This window comes from Limulus polyphemus, unplaced genomic scaffold (assembly GCF_000517525.1).
Source record: "Limulus polyphemus unplaced genomic scaffold, Limulus_polyphemus-2.1.2 Scaffold181, whole genome shotgun sequence".
In the NCBI taxonomy this organism is placed as follows: Eukaryota; Metazoa; Arthropoda; class Merostomata; order Xiphosura; family Limulidae; genus Limulus; species Limulus polyphemus.
The window spans coordinates 744,415-759,850 of NW_013665791.1; the positions used below are offsets into that span (position 1 = coordinate 744,415).

Here is a 15,436-nt window from a genome sequence, read left to right on the forward strand (position 1 = left end):
TCGAAACCCGGTTTCTAGCGTTGTAAGTCTGCAGACATACCGCTGTGCCACTGATGGTGAAGTCAATTTGACCACATATCTAGACCGAATTTTAACAAACCCTACATTGAACATGGAGGTAGTCTGCCAAGGCTACATTTAAGCAGATGAAGCCAAGAGTTGCATCATGGGACTTGACATTTACTTTTCTCATGAAAAAAAAAAATTTCAAGATGTGCCTGATTCATGAGCTTTTGCCAACTATAAACACTTCTTTATATTTTTTACTAAATATATGACAATTTTCATCGCAATTTCTATTTGGGCCAGAAGGTTCTCTTTTACAAAATACATTTCATTACTCCAAATTTTCTCGGGGAGTGGCTTCGGAGTCCACTGCTGGCTTAAACGGTATGATATGTGAGTTTTATACTTGCAAGGAGAACAATCAATATTTTCTTTCGAAATGTTGTGTCATGTGTTCTACTTCCTTTAAATTAATAATCTTTCTACATGAAGACATATCTTCGGAAAGAGCGGTCATATCCTTTAAGCTGTAATTCTATTTATGGCGGCATTGTACCGTCGAATGGCCGCAAGCCAAGTATACAGGGCATAAACATAAAGCCTGTGGCACCACGGTTAGTAACTGCGTAAACATTCCACTTCATTAGTACAGTGTATAAGCATAACATTATAGTAAAGTCCAGTTAACTCTCTGTAGGTAACAATGGAGAAGCATATAAACGAAACAAACAAAAAACAAAACTGCTAACAGTTTTAAAAATAAAAGAAATGAAACCTAAACATTGCTCAAAACGTGTAATGAGGAAAATGACATAACTAAATCAACAATATCAGTTTACTCTGACAAACGTCTGTTAAGAAATTTACAATATTATGTTTTTTTAATTAATCGTTAGCAGTTGGTAAATTGTGTATGTTTAATGGAAAGCGTGACATGATATTTCTAAGAACTTATAGTTCGACATAGGATAGACGTTTCGGCACACATGTACTTACCTCAATCAAACTGATCTGATGAAGCAACTGCAAGTTTGTTAAAAATGTGATCCTGGATCAGTTTTGCTAAAATTAAATGTCCCTTATACGTAAACAACATCAAAAGCTTGCATTTTTATTCTTACAATCAGCGCCTTATAATTTTGTCTTTGAAACTTAAGTCGCAAACAGATAAAATTCAATAAGTGAACACGGTTATCAACTTCATTGTGATTGACTTAGCTCATCCGTTTTAAATATCAATCGCAAACAAACCAAAGTTCAAATTAAAAGCAAAAAACAAACAAACTACGAATGAATTAAAAACAAATCAAAAACACAGAAACCAATAATTGATTGACTAATATTCTAACCTCCGAATATGGAACCGTCCAAGCATTTGGAGATGATCTTGACAGTTCGGTACTGCCTATCATTTTGTAAGATATTCCATGAGCTGGTATACCGACTATTAGTTTCTCTCTCTGGACCCCTAGCGACAGCATCAGATCAACTAAAGAGTCCTGGAAACCACAGTGCAGTTGGAATCAAACAAGAACAAATATATTTGTAAATTATTTCATGTTTACATTTTATGTACGCCTTTAGCACGGAAAGTAAACTCAAGCAATAGCCTGTGAGTATTTAATAAAATTATCATAAAAATACCGAATTACACATGACATCGTTCTATGAAATATTTAGATAATCATAATAAGGTGATTGTAAAACTATTCAAAAGCAAAGTTGGGAAATGTACAAGATGTCACGGCTATAGGAATTACTCGTGTTGCTTTTCAAAATATGATTTGTCTTATAAAATTTCAAAAAATCAAGTGATGTATTGTAAAGGAATGAATTTTTAATAATTTATAAACCTAATAGACTACCTATCAAGTATACCTTTCTGCTCAGTATGAAAGCTTAACGTCGAAGTCAGTTGGTAAACTTAATATTATTTATTTCAAATTGACCCACGTTGCGACGTAAAGCTATTTATTTTGAGACTCGCCATCATTTACCCAAAAATCATATCATACATCATTTTCCCCAAAATCAGATCATATACTAAAAAAATAAGATCATACCATATTCTCCATGTCTCCTACTCCATGTAAGCGTGCCGGATGACTGAAATCACTTCCTCTTTTGTTGGCCACCAGGTCAAAGGCTGGTAGATTAAAAAAGTCCACGTAGCTAGACGTAAATAAAATTGATCAGCTGTATACCACTACGACAACTCCAGAAGCAGATTTCCTATCTTTAACATTACGTGGCTAAAATATGCCACAATAAACCACAAACTGAACGCGGTTGTAGATGGAATTATTGTATTATCCACCTCTGACTACTCTAAGACATTTCCTTTCACAAACTTACCACAATTCTAAAAAATATTTTCAACTAGTTGTTGCAAACATCCAGTTCACTTTTTTTCTCATTTTTGTTGAACCTGTTGTTTTGACCTAAAAAAGTATCTTACTATATGAAACACAAATTTGTCACCACCGATAGTTCCGGTTTTGAATATCGCTATGTAAAACGTAAAAATATTAGAAATAAGTTCACAGAATATATGAATAATTTGGAAGAAATCTGACAATAGCAAAAAAAAAAGCGCTTATGGTGCATATTTTATACACTTCATCATTCGGCTGTATAACTTGTATTATGATTCAATGTGCTAAAGCATATCTGGGATATTTTCGTTTACGGCAACCAATAACTGGCAGTGTTACCGAAGATTGTCCGTCTTCTGTGGAAAATTGTTTAAATAAGTATATTTCGTCTTTGCGTATTCAATAAAACTGCTAACTTGTTTGTTTGTTTTTTGTAATAATTTCCAACTTTTAGTTTTTGTATTTAAATTTTAACTTCAAAATTGGGTCCATTACAGCCATGTATAGCTTTGATTTATATGGAATACTGTACGAAGTCTCAAAAACATGCCACTGACCTTGATAAGTGACCAAAATTATAGCCGTTGATGAGACTAAATGGATGTCTGGACACTGTTACTCCAATAATTCTGTCACTGGAGGCGATTTTCTTATCCAAAGCTTCTCGTATTGCCTGAAGTAAAAAACTTTTTATTGAAAACACTTTAACTCTGGAGGTTGACTGGAGTTTAAAGTTCAATAAGAAACAATACAATTGTTCGTTAGAAAAGCAGTGTTACGTTGGCATTTACCAACCTTTAACAAAAGAGTGACTCCTTCCTTATGGGGGTCCAGTTTGTCCAATCTGTTGTGTCGCCTATACTGGACATCGATGACCACACCATCCACATGGAAGTTGTCTACAAACTTACGCACAGATTCTGCAAATCTCTCTAAGGCTTTGGGTTCAACAACATTTTCTTCTTTCGAAGTCGTATTTTTATCATTCTCGGTTTGAACTCCCCGTAAAGATACCAGCACTTTAACTTGTGGGTTGATTTGTTTCAACAGAGTTAGCGCCTTTAACTCCTCTATAGAAGGAGAAATTACAAAACAAATAGCAAGGAGAAATGTAGTATCCGGGACAGAAATTGTATAGATAAATACTAATAACAATATCTACTTAGACATGCGACTTCAATTAACATTTTTTAAAGGTCGTGATGACCTGAAGGAAATCACTGAATTAATTATATTATACTTCTAATGTACTGAAACGATCCAAAAGACTAGAATCATTCTCAAAACTTGCTATAGAATCAATTTTATCATTAATTTACTTTCATAATAGTAAATTATTATTATTAATGAAACGAAGGTGACTTCACAACGAAGTTTACACAATTGGCTCTCTGCAATGTGTCCACAGCGGGGTATCGAACCCTGGATTTTAATTTTATAAGTCCTTAAACTTACTGCTGATCCACCAGGGTTCCCAACAATAGAAACACGATTTTTTTATAAATGTTTCGACGATAACCCTATCAAATCTGCCCCCGGTGGTTCAGCGGTAAGTTTACGAACTTACGACGACATATATATCTATATACATATAGTCGTAAAACTGTACTTGTTACGACGGGAACTCGACGATGAACAAATTACGATGATTGTTTTTCTATTGTTGTTTGTTTTATATTAAGCACAAAGCTACACAATGGGCTATCTGTGCTCTGCCCACCACAGGTATCGAAACCCGGATTCTAACGTTGTAAGTCCGCAGCTATACCGCTGTGCTACTGGGGGGCTATTTGTTGTTAAGTGCATAGCTACATAAATGGGTTATCTGTACTGCGCCTACTGCGGGTATCGAAACCCATTGTTTAACGTTATCAGCAATCAGATTTATCGCTGAGACACTGGGGAGCAGTTGTGTTGAAATAAATATTCATGTAACTTTTATAAATAAAATGATACTATCTACTCATTATTTATTTGAAGTTTATGTGTACGTCACAATTATATGTATATAAATCCCTGTATAATAGTTATTTTGCACCTTATTATATAATATATGGGGGACATACTTTCAATGGAATCCTTCTATTTAAATACCTCATCGTACTGTACCAAGCTAGCTGTGAGTGTGAACAAACAATTACAGCCTTTTGAAGTATTTAGTTGTCACAGCGTAAATGACAATATAAAGGATTTATCTTGATCAGAACGTGATTTTCCATCACAAGCAGTAAAACAATTTTCAATTTGGGAGCATCTTATTTGCTATGTAAACCATGACTATTGAATTCAGAGTTGAAATAGCAACTTTCCTTGATAATCATGTACAACTCTCTGTTCCCCATTCAAAGGAAAACTTCCCTATCTAGTAAAAAGTTGGAACGTGCCCTACGATACCGCTACCTATTTTTTACAACAGGCGTTTGCCTGGTCAGTACGGTGTAGAACAGTAGGTAAGATACTTACCCATTCATATTGCAACAAGAAACGAGACCGCTGGCCGTTCTGTACGTTTAAATACGCCATGTTTGTGTTAAGGATATTGATTCAACACAAAGATATGGCGGATCATGGAATTAGTGTTTATTTATGGTCCAAATGCACCATGTTTGTGTTAAGGATATTGATTTCATACAAAAATATGGCGGATCGTGGACTTACTGTTATTTGTGGTGGAAAAGGGGGTTCGTTTGCACTTCCTGAATCCCTTTTGGCGACGTTCCTGTTTACACATAAGTTTTGTTTTCTGAAAATGTATATTTCTTTCTTAGATTTTTGCCCATTTAAATTAACATGATAACGTTTATTCAATTATCTGCAAGCTTTTCTTGTCTTCTTGAAATAAAAATTCGAACCCAACTATCTTAGAAAAGAGTAATCGCACCCCTAAAATTAAATATTACTTACCGCCTGGCACTGAAGAAAGAGTTAGATTTGGAAGGATACCCCAGTAATCATAAACCAGATGAGTGCAGAGACACGGGTTGATGGAGTCTATCTTGAAAGAGTCATCTTCAGCGTTGAAATAACAGAAGATTTTTTTCTCCACTGAGCTATTTACATCACAGCCTTCTGCAGCGACAACAACAAAACATTATAAAACTGTAGAAGATCCAAGCAATAAATAAATAAAATCATATTAGTTACCATGTGTTACTTTGTTATTATCTCAAAAATTAATTAGCTGTGTTTCTAAAAATGCTCGAATCAGCATAAAGCTATTAGATGGTTCAAGGGACCAATATCTATCCGTCACTCAGTAATTACACTTTTACGAATGTATTTAGTATTGTTACTCTACGTTTTTCGTTTTATTTTTAATTTATAGAATAGTGGGTAGTGAACTGTAGCCTACTTTATAATAAAATCAAAGATTAGGAGCACAGATATGAGTTAATGACTAAAGAACCACCACCTCCTTGATATCACTATGTTACCTACTTTCTTCTACTATATGACATGACCTAAATGAACTTGACTCGGGTTTAACCTACTTTATGTCTTTATAAAAACACAGCAAAAAATGTAAACGCAGACAGTTTTTATTACATTTTAATCTTAATTCAGCACAGTGACTTTGAACTTTGAACTTGACTTAGTGATTGATAACGAATATATATATATTTTACTATATATATATATATATATATACCTGTAACATTACTAGTGGAAGCAGCGTTAGACCAGGGGAACAACAAGAGCGCCACCACTAAGATGTCGAAACAGGATCTAAACATCTAAGTGAAAGAAAAAAACTAAGTTAGTATTCAAATTTGTTAGCTTGGACTTTTAATACTTGAAATTAAGCATCAAATATTACCCGTATCATCCAAAGAAGATTTTATTGTATTAGATCGAAAACATCAAAGACTACAGATTATTATTCTTGTTAGTTACGATAATGCTATTTAAACAGTATCGTTCACTGCTTTATGTTGGTTTATCAATAAGTTCTATTCCAATAAAAATCGTGTATTGTGAGTTCACAAAAAAAAAAAACGTCTATAACATGTTTGCGTAGAAATTGTTTTGTTTTTAATTTTTGGAATAATTACTAGAATTTTGTGCTTTCTTAAGTTCTTCTTTTATTAATTAAGTTAAAGCGTACAAGAAAAAAGGTTAATCAAAAAGCTCATATGAAGAATTCTAAGTTTCATACTCGCATTAATGATGTTCAGCATTTTAGTCGTTGCTTTCTGCCAGGTAAATTCTAAGACTGGTGAGAAAACAAAATGTACACGTAGACGTACTGAAAAACAGAAGCTTCCGTACCAGTAGTATATATTAAAAATACTTATAATATTTAAAACTGTGGTAGTCACAAATATATATACACCCAAAAAGTTTTTAAATAATAAGTATTGTTTGAAATATACAACACTCAATTAATGTTTTTATGTCTTAAAAATAGGACGTTCTTTATATAGTACTTTAGTTATAGTCAAAAACTTGTTTTTTCTTTTACCCCTTCTAGAGACTTTTTAATGTCCTATATAAGATCACAACACGTTTTACTCTTAATTCACATCACACCAGATCGCGCTATTCAAAACAGTTCACTAAAGTAGGTGAAAAATAATGTTGTAAATCATCCTTTTTGCGTCAGGGGGCGCTTTTGTAATCGGGTCACTGCTGCTTAAGAAACAAGTGGTTCTTTACGATCTTGACGAATTCACTTTCCTTGCAGTTTGTAGTCGAATACTTTTGAAGTCTCAGAAATGTGTATTTTTAAGGTGTTTTATGTACCAACCTATAGAGGTATTAATAAAATAGTAAGTGATGGCATATTCGTCCAAACGTTTTGCTGGAACTTTATTTAAATATATAAAAAATCCTATGAAATATCAAGGTGTTACTGCACATCCTGTCCTAAAGTTAGAGTGAGTCTGAAAAGCGTCTTTGGTATCGTACATATTATCTAGTGTACAGTACTACTTTTAGTAGTTTACTTACATAAAAAAAAACATAATACTCATAAATTCTGTTGTTTCAAATACACACCTTTTTATCTTGATACTCAATATCGTCGTAACATAATTATTCTAAGTATTAATTTTTCTGAAAACGCTAGGAATGCAATACTAAACACATATTTACAGTTTTACTGAATCAAACGCCACCTTCAGTGACTGGAATGTAAGGACGACATTTTAATTGTTTTCTGACAATATATCACACAGGTGGTGTATTAAAGACATTGCTGAAATAGCTCGCTTGGTGATATTGTGTTTAAACTGTGACTACGTTTCGATCCATCCCGCTTATCTTCGTCAGTGGATCGAAATTTAGTCAACCCACCAATTTACCAGGCATGTAATCCATTTCAACAACTTTCTACTAAATGCCACCTACTATGTCTTTCAAACAATGTACGTTTAGCTTTAAAATATTCAAGGATGTTCCTACATTAAACATTTAAAATGTCACATGTTTCAGTTCTCTCTGACAAATGACTCTAAGGATATAAAGCAACATACCGTCAATAAACAGTTTGTATGCACTCGATTAACAGAGAAAAAAAAATCCCTAAAATGGGCAAAGTTAGCAGAGCTAAAAAAATAATCAAGTTTCGATAGTTGTAACTGGTACTCGGTATGAGGGTCCACGATATGAGGCGTTGCCTTATAACTTGTATTCGAACTAACAAACAAAAGGTGTTCCTCTCAGCTGATAGTTTGGACACCTTAGTAACACGTATCAAATTTTATCAAGAACTTTTATTTGGGTTACAAAAGTTGACACACAAGGCTCGACATTAATAGTCAGCCAGATTAAGTAGTTTTGTTTTCAAAGTTCGAACTAAGCCAACAGGTTCTCCACATTAATATAACTTATGTTATCAAACTAAACAATAAAATAAAAGAAAAATTTTATATCCAGAGTAAACAATCAAGATAAAAGAATGATAAGTTTATAAAGCTATTCTAGTTGCAACATTTCGTTCACATTGCAAAAGGGAGGGGCCTCTTTATTTGATTTATTAAATTAAATGACGTAAATCTTTCTAAACAACAATAACACTGAAAAAATGTGGTTAAGTTTCAAGCATCTCTGCATCTGTAGACTAATTTGATTATTATATATTGCACATATGACATGTTTTTGAAAAAATCAAGCATGAAAAGGGAATTCCGAATACTTCTGAATTAAAAATTATTTATTAATTATCTGTCTGTTTCGATTAAGAAGTGTGTGTTTTATTTTTTTTTTTTTGGGTGGGGGTGAGATGAACCACTCTAGTAAACTTCTCTGAATATCACTAAACTAATAAAAATTCAAAACATTCCTCCATGCAAGTGGTAATTTATTTATATCTGCGAATTTGTGTTTCTGTTGTTGAAGCCTCTTGTGTGATGCTATTTGTTTTTGTTAAAACTTTGCTAAAATTTCCATGAAATCCTTTTTTTTTTGAGTTCGTATAATATCAATCTATTAGTTGCATACGCTAGATATTTATCGTTAACTTGGTGCTGTACGTCACAAAAACCATGCATCATATGTGAAAACTTCTGTTTTTCTTTCTTAGAAATACTGATTTAGGAGCATGTTTGACAATAAAAAGAAATTATCTTAGTGCACTTGTCATATGGTGGAATATGAATTTTCAATCTTAACTGCACGTTATGCGCATGTTGGCTAACACCCAGGTCAGAGATTCCTACGCCTCAGTTCTAGTTGTCCGTAATTTTAGGCCACTGACCAGGGGGAAGGCTACCAGTGAGCAGCACCCTCCGCAACAAGGACTTTCTCCAGCTTTTTGAACCGAATAATTGGATTCATTGCCACTTTTATATCTCGCTCACAGCTGAAAGGGTATATCGAACCCTAGACCATTCGATCAACCGCCCGACACGCTAGACGCTAGGACCGGCCCTTGTCGTGTAGTCATTTTAGGTATATCTAACACTCTTAGTCACCTTTAAAAACGGCCACAGTGTTTATATACCATGAAATCCACTCAGCTGATAGTGAAGTAATAGAAAAACGAAACCTTGTTATTTCTGAATGTAACAACGATAGTGGTAAACCTGGAGAGTTTACCGATGTCATTAGACCTATTCAGAAAACAATCAACGAAAGTGCCTGGTTTACCTCACAGACTTTTTTTTTTTTTATCAGCAACATCATAACTCATCTTTTAGTCTTTAACTTTTACATTGACAGAGGAAGTTCGTGGGATTGGTTATGAATGAAATGAATTACGCTGGGTGAGATTTGCTTACTTAGAATGAAATGTGCCACTGGGCTTTCTTACATTTCATGACTAAAACTAATGTACCATATAACAACATCTCAGTCAAACAAGTATGTAATACTAGAACTATATGGATCTATTCAGATTTAAAACAAATTTCTCTAAAATATATGCATTTATGGATCCATAACTTCGTTAGTTGTATGGTTTCTAATAACCGGTGAGTTATAAAGAACAACTTAGAAAAAAAATCATTAATATTGCAATTAATTTCCACTTTACAGTTGGAGTCCCCTATGTATTTTACACACTAATCACTAGACAACGCTTGGGCCAGATAATTTAAGAGTTACACTGTTTAGAAAGAAAATAAAATAATAATTCCAATTTACGTTATAACAAAACTAACGTAGATAGAAATTAATCAAAATCACGGAAAATGACACATTTGATTATTCTATTCCCGCTTTCAGTATAAAATAACTGAAAAGACCCACTGACAAAATTGAACAAAATGAGGACTTCAATATTCAACTGGAGTACGTGAGCAGACTAGGACAAAGGTTCGTCTTCATGTTTGCGACGAGTGTCAGTTTAAGTTATTGAAAACTGTATGAAAATTATTTGATAAAGTACCAAATATTTTTTTTTCTTAGTTAACTCTTACCTCCTTTCAGCAAAACATATGTTATGTGTTTCTGAAGGTCGTATCGTGAGTACTTTTCTACCTGTAAAAGCTTTTGTCTATATTGGTTGCAAAGAGAGGTAATAAGTAATGAAGGTAATATCTGAGAAATTGAAGATTTTATCGTGCTATTGGTTGCAAACTAAGGTTAAAGGCTACAAGTAATCAAGGAAGAACGTGATTGGTTGAGGGCGCAATGGAATATTTTATTTATTTGTTGTTGTTAACACAAAGCTAAACAATGGGCTATCTATGCCCTACACACTGCAGTTATCGAAACTCGATTTTTAATGTCATGAGCCCTCAGGCTTGCCGCTGAGCTATCGGGGCGGTGGTTGAGGGCTGCAGTGGAAGAAACGTGTCTCTGTATTTTGTTTTCTATCGTGAGAATATTCTTGCATATAATTCACTGTGAACCTGGATAATATTTAAGTATGTAGGGTAAATGCCTTTTTTTAAACTGAAAGTGAAGAACTACTGTATTTTTTAAAATTATTTACAAACCCAATGAAGAGGGTAATTATAAAAATTGTGTTTTAAATGTTGACTATTATCAACATTTATTGCCCGAATTACCATCAAATTATGGAATGGTTATTAAGGAGAAACTGAGAACGTTTGTTGTCATGATTCGGAACAAATTAGAGATGGGTAAGAAAAATGTCATTTTTTGAACATACTTGTTTTGTAGATTTCTTCGCATAAATAACTTTGAGAGTATGTTGAATTTTTCTGTACTTTTTCAGGAAGGGCTAGAACACTACATTCTGAACAATCTAAGCCGTAGTTCTGTCTCATGGTTCATATTATGATTTTTAATATTTTATTGCAGATTATAATGTCTCGTCGCCAAACTGCTTGAATCCTCCTCGGGTGGCAGGGACGACGACGAAGACAAATACATTCGTAGGAAATGTCACATGGTTCACAATTTAAAGGTGAATAAACCAGGCTATTGGTACTTATGCTGCTAATGTGATAATGTAACCTGATTCATAATACCATAATAATATTTATAAATTTAACTAACTAAAGTTGCAAGTAATGTAGGTTACACCACAAATCATATAACCTGTTGTAATAATAATAAAAAAACTATATCTGAAAATATATAAACTTCTTATAAAGCGTATTAGAATTTCAATTAGAACTAAAATCTGTGTAATATGTATTTTGCTTCACTATTTGCTTCACTATTATAACGTAACAGTTTTTATAGAAAATATTGACAGACTCAAGCTTAAAACGCTGAGTTTAATGTTAGATGTGTTGAAGAAGATATACTGACGTATGTATTATATATATATGTTACGACATCAAACCCCAAAATAGCAATTATATTATATTAAAATAAATAATAAATGTTAATGTTATCTATAGTTTAGAAAATGGTAAGAGAGAGAGAGAGATTCTCTATATTGTATAGATGTAACTATACATTTAACAAAGCTCACGCTCACCTTGGATGTTTTCAGCATCGCATTCTGATGACACCAGCGTTGATATATATTGCTGTAATGCAGGAAAAGCGAAACTAGTGAGTCTATAATTTTTAAAATATTTGTTAATTATGATATATTTGCCCATAGATCGATAGAATAATACTTACATGAATGAGGTTTTCATTAAGAGTTAGTACAGAGTTTACTACCATTCATCTTAAGAGTCACTGTAACTCATTCTCGTGATTTTTACTTTCAACGATAACTCCGCCCACCTTTCCAACTACGCATTTCCATTTGGTTGGCCTATAAGAGAGAGTGCTCTGGTTCATTTATCCGCTCAGTTTGGTCGACGGACTTCATCGAAGATTCTTTAAACAGGTTCTTTTTAACATGATAGGCTCACACTACTTGTGTTCCACTTCCGTATCTGTCTCCAATTCTATAATATTCGGAGCAAGCGGACTAAGAACAAACCCTCAAGCGAATTCTTCGTCATCAGATTGACTAATTCAGACCAAAAAGAGATGGTGTAAGTCAACCTGAAAAACTGATACTGTAAATATGACACTTTTGTTACAGTTACGTAAGTCCAAGATTTCCAGGATGCACAGTCAACAAGCCGGTCTCTTTTTACAAATAACAACTTATATAAAAATACGATATAGTAACCTACATTTAAAGGAAAGGTTTTATTTTATGAAGATACGAATTAAGCAAGTTGAGTTACGATTAATTCTTCCGGTGATGTTATTATTAATGCATAAAATGAAAAGTTTCTTGTCTGTCCACATATGTCACTCCTTCGTTTCACATATCTATAAATACTCTGTACCTCTTTTTCAATCTTTACTACTGTTACTTCAATGTCTTCAAAATTAGCTCTCCAACAAATAAAATAACTGTCAGTTATTGCTTTTGTGGAGTCTCGAAGCTTTTTTGTTGTTGTTGTTGTTTTAATAGGCTGGTGTAATAAAACGAAAAGCCTCAAGGAATGAAAATTACACATACAATTAAAAACTTCAGAGAAAAAGAGTTCTTCATCTGAAGATATTCAATTTCCAATTAAATTTATTATTTTTTTACAGTACACAACAATGTGGAGAGACACTTTCATTGTTTTATTTTGTAATTTTGTTATTTTCAGAACAATTCTATTTTACATACAAGTTTTATGACATAACAGGAACTTCTCACTGATTCAAACTTCTACTTTCGTCAGACATTTGTAGCTTCGATGTCGTTATGTTGTCTATTCATTAGTCCATTATTGATATTGTGACGCACGCATTGGTGAACTAATTTCAATCTTGATATTGTGACGCACGCATTGGTGGACTAATTTCAATCTTGATATCATGACGCATATAATGACCAATCACTCCCAAGTATGCTTTCATGGCGCAGTAATAAACAGGCTGTTCCACCTCCACAGTGGTGGATTTTTGAAGGAAATTTTCACGTATCTATGTTAGGGCACCGCACATTGGTCAGCATATTCTATTAATAATGTAAGAGCATCGTGTATTGGTTAGCTTATCATACAGATAATTGAGCGCATTATAAAAAAACGATTTTGAATATGTAAATAAGCAAGTCACATAAAAGCCACAGCCAATATATGTTGATGTTACGTAAGTAGTGTGCTCGCTTTTTGGAATGCTATGTAATAGCGCATTCCAAGACAAACTATAAAACACTCAGGTCATAAAGATGTATTCAGACGAGAATTTAAGATTTACAAGACGAGGATATATCCTGTACTTGATGCCATTGGAAAACAAAGGAATACTGATAAACTTGCGGAAGCAAGGCTATTCAAAAAGAAGCCCGCAGCAAACTGTATCCCAGCCGTGGTAAGGAAAGGGTGACGTCATTTAACAAGTCAGAACACACGAACACAAATGTTCAATGACAAAATCTGTCCACGTGTTCGAGACAATATAATGAAGATGAATCTTCGTCTGAAAAAGCGATACATGTCACGTGTGCACATGTTGCTTACAACATATGTATTCAACCATCACATACTTCAAGCAGCTGGAGGATGAAACTAGTATTTATGCTATCCCACATGAAGACATACCAATCAAATCGATAGATGCTACGCAAATGTATTTTTGTGCGATTGGACTATTGAAATGAGTGCTAATAGAATACCATCACCATATACTAGATGGATTATGGAAAGCACACATAGAGGATTTCTGTGTACTGAATATGACAGTCTTATGACAGAGCCTTTTGCTATGGAAAATATGTTGCAAAGCTACTGACAAGATACACGATCGTCATATAGAGCATGAATGGACGTGTATACATGGATTGTAATGACGTGGTGAGGCTCCAAAATAATTTTATTATAACATGCTAAACCTATGTATTCATGATACAAGGGTGTACAGATGAGGTAGATTCAATATGTATCTAACAGTATATAATATTAATTCTATCAAAGATAGAAAGTTGATCTTTTTATTTAAACATGTCATTTGAACTCTTGCCTTTAAGATAACAGGTTGTTTTGGATAATTCCTATTTGTACATAACAACAGTTAGTATCTCATTTTGCATGATTATTTGTTTATAATGAATTAATGTAACATCACATGTTGTTGTGTGTCAGGTACGTCTGCTGTCACAAAAAAATACAAAATATGGTGATTAATAAATAATGAATACATTTATTGAAAGACTAGTGATGAAAGTTTATGTTCCTATAATTCTTTTTCATACCAAATGTTTAACGTAGGCTCCACGTTTACCAATAACAGCTTGCATTCAGACTGCTATGTTGTTTATCAATTTATACAATGTTTGTAGGGGGATGTTCCAAATCCCTTGGCGGATATTATCGTTGAGATCAATAACAGTCCGAGGCTTGGGGTTAGCATAAATTCCGTCTTTTAGATAACCCCACAAAAAGAAGTCTGAAGGTAACAAATCAAGTGAATATGGAGGCCATTCCATATCCTCATAAAGAGAAATCAGTCACTCTTAACCATGAAATGATTGAGGAGTTTTACCTTCTCGAACTATGTAAACAGCTTTGGCGAAGAAGTGGGGGTATTCGCATGAGAACACACTAGTTCCAGCAGGATGGGACAACTCCTCATACAGATAGGGAAAGGAGGTGTCATCTTCGTGAAACATTCCCAGACTGACTGATTTCTTTTTATATGCTGTTGCACTTCGTTCTGCTGCCATAGTGAGGGTGCAGACAGCTTTCTCTATTCTTCCAGAGAGTCTTGCCCTCATGATGTCAAGAATCTTCAACCCTCCATGCATACATGTCTCTGTCCCCACCATAGCATCCAGTGAATACTCGTACCCCTCTCCATCGGTTCTGAGGTGCAGAATCATTCTTCAGTTACACACTCAATCACTGGAATCTTTTTTGTCTGACAGCTACATGCCCAATCGACTCATGGCAGGATCCATGGATGTCAATAGATCTTTTTCTAATAAACAAAAATGTCATGCCAAAAATAAAGTGGGATCTCCACCCAGTTCACATACTACTAAATAATAATGGCCACTTTGATACAGTGCACCTGTCGAGGTTTCCATTCTAATTTAGATGACATTAAGGTCTAGTTTGACTTTTACCATTCTTTGTGTCTCTTCTTACAGGAAAGATTCCTTGGACCTGCCAATACTTTCACCTTTCAGTGATTTTCTTTGTATAGAAATGACAGGTTGTGTGATGGAAGAGTTAATGGGGTGTGACACTGCT

At 33.9% G+C, this 15,436-nt stretch overlaps 1 protein-coding gene across 1 annotated transcript in view; it reads right to left on the bottom strand.

Moving 5' to 3' along the window:
• The window catches only part of LOC106478118, a 17,431-nt gene extending 5,704 nt beyond the window's left edge, over positions 1-11,727 (bottom strand). Inside the window, exons 1-7 of the mRNA XM_022381649.1 lie at positions 11,719-11,727; positions 6,031-6,115; positions 5,286-5,450; positions 3,177-3,451; positions 2,939-3,054; positions 2,070-2,178; positions 1,356-1,505 (exon numbers count right to left, since the gene is read on the bottom strand). Coding sequence (XP_022237357.1) covers positions 1,356-1,505; positions 2,070-2,178; positions 2,939-3,054; positions 3,177-3,451; positions 5,286-5,450; positions 6,031-6,115 — 900 coding nt within the window. The 5' untranslated portion in view covers positions 11,719-11,727. The remainder of the gene's footprint in view (positions 1-1,355; positions 1,506-2,069; positions 2,179-2,938; positions 3,055-3,176; positions 3,452-5,285; positions 5,451-6,030; positions 6,116-11,718) is intronic.
• Positions 11,728-15,436: the final 3,709 nt, after the last annotated feature.